We start from the raw sequence: 6,983 nt of genomic DNA on the forward strand, positions 1-6,983 counted from the left end.
TTGAAGAACTGTACCCCTTCTCTCTACCCGCGGTACAGTTTGAAAAAAGGATGGGTGTTGCTATGCTTTTATTAAAAAAACAGGAGAGGCCAACAGAAAAATGTAAACTGTGACAGTGTTTTGAAGGAAGCTAAACCTTCAGAGATGGGGTCTTGAGGAAGGAACTGTGTCAACCTGACCCCCATGATGACCCTGCCACACTCCTGGGGAACAGAGGTTTTGGTGCCCTCAAAGTGGGTCCAATTCTCTTCCTTGCTGATCTCCTACCTGGCAGGAGCATTGGCCCAGCATCTATCTGCTGGCCTAGCCTGTACTGAGACGTCCTAGAAGGTCGCCCTTGGCAACAGACAATCCTCGACACTGAATTTCTCTTCCTGGGAGGGCAACACACACACAAACAAACAAAACTATTTTCTTTCCTTCATGAACTGCCTTAGATTCAGCTACTTTAGAGCTCCCTTCCCCTGAATCCTGCAGAGTTTGGTCCTTTGCTTTGGGGATTGGAAGTGGGAGAAACAAAAAATAGCATTTAGGGGAAGAGAACATCTCCTGAGGACCACAAGTCCTTCCACTGAGCTCATCAATGAGCACTTTCATCCAGCATTTATGGGCAGTGGGGAGGGGTTGGGGAGACCTGTTAGATTTCAAACATTGAGATAGTTCAGTGAACAGAAGCAGCATGTTTTAAATCATCCCTCTGTCCTCCATTCTGAGCTTACACGTTAAGTAGGCAAAGGTTGTTATTTAAAAGAAACAATATCGTTTTGTTTCTTGTTTCAAGGGTAGGTACAGCACCCAGGAGATCAACTCAGCCACAGACATGGACAAAGTCTACCTTCCATCCCCAACATTTCATAATAAAGAGTCGTTTCTTTTTATTTAGTATAACTTTCAGGAATTTAAACACACAAAAATGCACAGGTTGGAATGGTCACAATTTTGATAACCACAGTTGTAAGTAGGGAACATTCATCCATTTCAAATAAGATTATAAATATTTGATACTGTAAAATGCACATTTTATAAACTTAAAAAAGGACAAATTTGCTTCCTGCTAAAAGACATGTGTTTCACCGATCCCCAAGCAGAAGATGGTTATTCACACTCTTAAATTACAACTTCTGTTTTTATAGCTTCCTTTTCAGAAGGTTGGCACGAATATGTACAAAGAGAAAGTGTTGGCGCAGTGAAATAAAGAGGTTTAAGGCAAAGAGAGAAATCCACCATCAGTCCTCAGCAGGCAGCCTGACGCTCAGCTCAGCTGAGAACACCCTTGCCACTGTGCTGGCCCCAGGTGGACATTTGGACACCTTTTTCCCATACACTAAACAGAAGACATTGTGGAGTTATATATAATGTGTTTGCTTATATATATATGTACTTGGTGAGGAATATATTGAATATATTTAATTTACACAGTACCACACCTTCAAAAATAAAATGTATATTTTCTTTAAAAAAACAAAAAAGACAAAACGTGATAAGAAATTATTATTTACACATGTCCTTTAGATTCAGGAGGATTCGAGTTCCTTTGAAAGTCAAGGTAGCTTCGAGCTCCAGAACCCCAGCTTCACACAGGCCTGGGGTGTGCGTGCACATGCATACACAAGTATGTACACAAACATGTATGTACCATTCAAAAATAAGTGAAAAAGAAAAAAAGAGGAAGAAAAGGAAAGGGAAGACGATGCCAACTTGCTCTGCCAGGCCCCAAGACCCACCTCGGCGGGGGCTTTTGGATCAGGGCGAGCTGTCCTAGCAGCCTTCAAGCCTTCAGGGTACACTCGCACTGCTCCCCAGGCCCCAAGCGCTGCCTGCCCACAGCCGCGGGAGAGTTGGCGCTGGCAGTCGCTACGGGACTGTGGCGGGGACAGGGGTCATAGACACAGACGCAGACACTCGGTGGCTGCCAGCAAGGGCCTCTGTGGTGGTTGGGAAGTGAGGCAGTAGGAGGCAGAAGTGGAGAGGGGCTGGGAGGATCGATGGCCTGAATGGACTTCCTCAGACCTCAGCAAAAGAACTGTGCCCTCTCTCCCCACCAGAGCTCTCCATCACCACGCTGGCGCTTCCTACAGCGCTGTCCGAGCCAGCACAAAGCAAGCGGCAGAGCCCACAGACCAAATAGGAGCTATTTATTGGTTCACAGTCCTGTGAAATGCAGCAATAAAAATCTTTGGACTTCAGCAAGTTGTTTTAATTTTTTTTCTTTCGGGGGGGGGGAGGGTGTCCAATGTCCCAAAGTGGAGCTTAGGAGATTAAACAAGGGGGAAAAGAAAAAGAAACAGCCCCCTTTGCAGAAAAATAATAACAAATTAGCATAACCTCTTAAGCACAAAAAAAACCTCAAAAATATTTTATAGTCAGTTTTTTTGGATTATACACCATCTGTAAATTATATGTACATAGATTATTGTAGAACCATAGCTAATACACGGGTTTTTCACAGATAATGCTGGTATAATCTTTATACACTGGCCCTTTGTTCACGGTTTTTAAATTATTGCATTGTTTTGCGCGGTCCTAAGACCTGGCCGGTCGGCCCGCCCGCCCTGCTCGCCCTACTCGCTGTCCGACTTGCCCTCCTTGGCGGTGGTGGAATGGTTGTACAGGCCCTGCGCCATGAGGTGCACCGCCAAAGTGTTCTTGTTGCCCGTGGCTTTCTTGATTTTGGCCCGCTTGTTCTGGAACCAGATCTTGATCTGGGACTCGTTGAGGCTGAGCTCCTGCGCAAGACTTTGGCGCCTCTGCTCCGTCAGGTACCTGTTGGTCTGAAACTCAGCTTTGAGCCTCTGCAGCTGCTCAGCAGTGAAGGCGGTGCGCGGCCTCTTGTCCTCTTTGTTCGGGTTCTTCTTCTTTGGTTTTCGAGACCTGGGGCCTGGTTGGCATGGAGGAGAGAGGGCAGAGGTTACTGGCTGCTGGAGTCTACCTGCTTACCCACAACGCACTCATCCAAGCTCAGACTGCAGAGACCCCAGAGGGAAAATGACCTACCCACGGCCACACAGGTGGAAGAGCTTGCGCTGGGAGTTGGGGGTGGGGTGGGGTGATAGAAGCTTGAGGCTGGGCATGTGCCCACTGACCAGAAGGAAATGGGGGTTGTGAAAATGAGGTGGATTGGCAGATTTAGCTAAAAGGCCCATCACAAAGTGGGAGATCCTAATAAAAGCGAGCTGAAGGAACGTGCAACCAAAAACTTTCTGGCCTTGTTTGCATTTGTTTTTTCCTTCTCTCTTTCTAAGTCTATCCTAGCAAAAGGAGTGAGAGACAGGTGAGAGGAGATGGGGTAAGACTGAAGAAAAGAGTAGGCTAGTCAGTCAGGGGGAATCCTGTCCCCTTCCCTCAAAACCCCAACAGGACGCCAAAGGCAATAAAGTTCTCAGGAGGGACCAGGGCTGAGCTATCACCTGAGTCCCCTCCTGTGTGAGGCCTGGTGAGCCCAACTTTATTGTTTTGTTGAAAGACTTCAATGGCGCTATGCTTTACTGAGCCGCTGCTAACTCCCCCTTCGTCCTTCGGTCCAGGAGAGGGACCTGGCTCCTCAGGGTTATGGAGTGCTGACCTCGGTGGCCTATCCCTCTCACTTTCCACCCCAGACCTGGGGCTGCCTCATCAGAAGCAGGCTACCCAACTGACCTTGGGCAAGAACGTAAAGGGTGAGCCACCCGACAGCTTCCTCACAATGGGTTCCTCTTTTGGTCCCTCCCTCTTCTGCCTACGGAGTGGTCAGTGTTTGGGGCAAGTGTGGTGGGTGGCGTGGTCGGTCCCCGGACCGAGCTTTCGAAGGGTAAAGTGGTAGGAGTCTTGGGATAGAGGGTCTCTTTGTCGGGGTCACAAGGTTCATAGGCCGCGGGAAAAGCCAGCCAGGCCACCGGCTAAAACCTGAGACCTTCTTTCTGGGTCTTTCTCTGTGCTAGGAGTGTGAATCAACTTTGGAGACATTATGCGGCCCCTCCATCGAGGTCCCTTCCGCTAGAAGCGGAAGAGGCTGGAGAGGGTCGGACCATCCCCCTTCAGGGCCAGGACCGAATGCGCGGTCTTGCGTTGTGGGGATGGTGGAGGAAACTGGCAGTGCGGCCCAGACTCCTCCATCCGCTACTCACTCAGTGCGGTGCCCACTCTGGCTTCAGGGGCAGCTAGCAGGGCTGTGGCGGGTGAGGATTCCCTCGCCTCCAGCCAAGCGGATCCCGGCACTCTTACCGAAGGGCAAACCCAGTAGGGTCTTTGAGCACACAGAGGACATCCAGGGCGGTGCAAATCCAACCCTCGGCGTTTCAGGTGTACCCATGATCACACACACACACACACACACACACACACACACACACACACCATACAGTCAGTAACCTTCACATCCATGCTGAGTATGAAAGCGCACCCTTGGACCTGGCTTACACCCGGCCACTGAGGCTTCTAGAGTCACGGGCCGAACCTGGGACCCTCGGAAGATACTAGTACAAGAGGGTGAGACCACGGGAGAGGCCTGGACTGCTCAAACCTGACCTCCCTCCCCACTTCCGGAGCGGATCTCAAACTCTCCTCGTTCCTTTCACGGGAAGAAAGAGGGCTCTGTCCTCTAGTTTCCTCCACCCTGGGGTTCGCGTTCTGCAACACACATCCCAGCCTCCGCAAACTCCTATTTCTGAGAAAGAATATCTGAAAACCATACTTTCGGTTCCTCTTCCTGTGAATTCTCTTTTAAAAGGCAAACACTTATGGGACTTAGGGGAAACAGAACCAAATCTCGGCAAGTACCCTCTGCCTCTACATTCTTTCTTAAATGCCCAGGAAAAAAAACCTTACTTACAGGCAGGAAAGGAATTTCGTTAAGCCTAGGGAAGCTGCGAGGCGAACTACGCGGGCCATCCGGCAGGATTCCCGGGCCGCCAGGGCTTGGCGAGGCCAGTACTCACTCTCCGGCGCCTCACAAAGCCAAGCGCGACTCAAGGCCAGTCGGCTTTGTGAGCCTATATGTTAATTAAATATTAACAAAGGAGGGAGGCGAGAACAATAGAGCAATTTCGGGTCTAGCAGCAAAAAACTAGATTTCAGTAGACACACACAGGGTGGTGCAAGAAGGCAGCCAAGAGGGACTCAGTCTTGCTCTGAACACCCGTAGTGTTGCTAAAGGACGCCCCGCAGAAGAGCTGAGGATTGGGGGTGAGCGGGGCCTGCCTGGCTCAGCTCACTCAGATCCCAGACAAATGAAACCCATTGCTAATGGCGCTTCGCTTTCTAACCACAGGCCCGCGTCTAACGCAGCTTGTCGTTTCTACACGGTCTTAAAAATTATAAACGAATGGACAAAATTTGCCCGAAACCTCACACCCCTTCTGGAAGCTGTCTCCTTCTCACTCTTGCTAGCACTATAAAACCCATAAAGGTTCTTTCTGCCTGAGTAAAGGAGGCTCTGAGATATTTGCACCTTCTCCAAGCCGCGCGCGCGCGCTCGTAAGGATGGTAGGTACTACAGGATTCCTTAGATAAACTGGCAAAAAGGAAAGGGTGCCCAGTTTTCGCCGTTTTCGTGTAGTTTTTCCTCTGCTCCTTCGCAGCGGTCACATCAGGCCAAGAATGGAGTAGAAGAGCACCCAGAGTTGTTCTGGGCGACTATGGGCCTGAGGATAGCAGAGAGTTTACAGGGTCCAGGAGAGAGAGAGAGAGAGAGAGAGAGAGAGAGAGAGAGAGAGAGAGAGAGAGAGAGAGAGAGAGAGAGAGGCGTGAGAGATACCGTGAGAGAGATGAAGAGAGAGACTGAGATGTCTTTTTTACTGTCCTAGGGTCTGTATGTCCTTCCAACTGCCTGGCTGCTGCTTTGTGCTGCTTTGGTGAGGAGTGTGTGTCGTGTGTGTCGTGTGTGTGTGTGTGTGTGTGTGTGTCGTGTGTGTGTGTGTGTTTGTGTGCGTGAGTGCGTGCGCATATGCAAGAGAAAATGAGATTCTTTTCCTCGGTGTAAGTTCACTGGGAAGCGCCCTCCCTAGCCCCGCGGGCCTCCCCTTGGCGGGCTGGGTCCCATGGGCTCACCTGAAGAAGGCCGGTCAGAGTAACGTGTGCAGTAGACCCAAGCCGGCCAGAGCATGGGCTGCGCGCCCAGGGTGGCGCTGGCTTGAGAGCTGTCCGAGTCGGAGCTCACCGACAGGTCACCTCCGCCCAAGCCCCGGGCCTTGAGCGCTCCATCCAAGGAACCCCCCGGGTCTCCGGGTTTTTTAGCACCACCGTGCAGCGACAGCGTCTTGGAGCCGCCTTCTCCATCGGCCGCAGGGTCGCCGGAGGCACCGGAGAGCGGCCCTCCTGCACTGGGTGCGCACGCAGGGTTCGGTCGGGACTCCCTGGCGCCCAGGATCTGCTCGGCTCCGCCTGCGCCGCCGCCTCCCTCCGTACTGCCAGCGCCGCCTTCGCCTCCCCTGGCTCCGCCCGCGCCGGCACAGCAAGTCCCCGCATCCTTTCGGCGGCCGAACTCCGGTCGTAGGATGTTATCGATGAAGAAGTTGGTGATGCGATGCGGATGCTGGTGGTTGCCTGGCGCCTGCAGGACCGCGGGCAACATCAGAGCACGCCGGCGGCCGGTGTCCGAGTCGCTCGGGCTGCTGCCGCCTCCGGAGCCGCCGCCGGGGCTGGGTTCCGGCTGCCGCTGCGCCTCCGCCGCCGTCTCGCTGGACTTGGAATCCTTCTCCTCCATGCTTTACAGAAAATCCCAAACCGCCTCTTCACCGGCCCACCTCCAAAGCGACCTCCGGCCGATCGGTGGCACACAGCGAGCCCCGCGCGCCCCTACCCAGCCGAGTCCTCCGAGCGCGCGAGCGGCGACAGTGGCCAGGGCTGGAGTCCTACAGGTCGCCGGGCGTGCTCGGAGCCAAGCCACGTTCGGATCCACGGAGTGCGTTAGCAAATCACCAGTCTCCGGGTGGGCCGGGACGCGGGGCGATTCAACCGAGGCTGGTCCTGGTCTTGGAGACGCACCCGGCTCTAGATGGTCACCGCAC

At 52.6% G+C, this 6,983-nt stretch overlaps 1 protein-coding gene across 1 annotated transcript; it reads right to left on the bottom strand.

Moving 5' to 3' along the window:
• Positions 1-874: 874 nt before the first annotated feature.
• Positions 875-6,726, bottom strand: En2 (engrailed homeobox 2). Its single transcript, NM_001109214.1, is given in 2 exon segments — positions 875-2,878; positions 6,025-6,726. Coding segments are annotated over 2 exon segments (972 nt in total). The 5' UTR covers positions 6,680-6,726; the 3' UTR covers positions 875-2,561.
• Positions 6,727-6,983: the final 257 nt, after the last annotated feature.

Source organism: Rattus norvegicus, chromosome 4 (genome assembly GCF_021556685.1).
Source record: "Rattus norvegicus strain SHRSP/BbbUtx chromosome 4, alternate assembly SHRSP_T2T, whole genome shotgun sequence".
Lineage (NCBI taxonomy): Eukaryota > Metazoa > Chordata > Mammalia > Rodentia > Muridae > Rattus > Rattus norvegicus.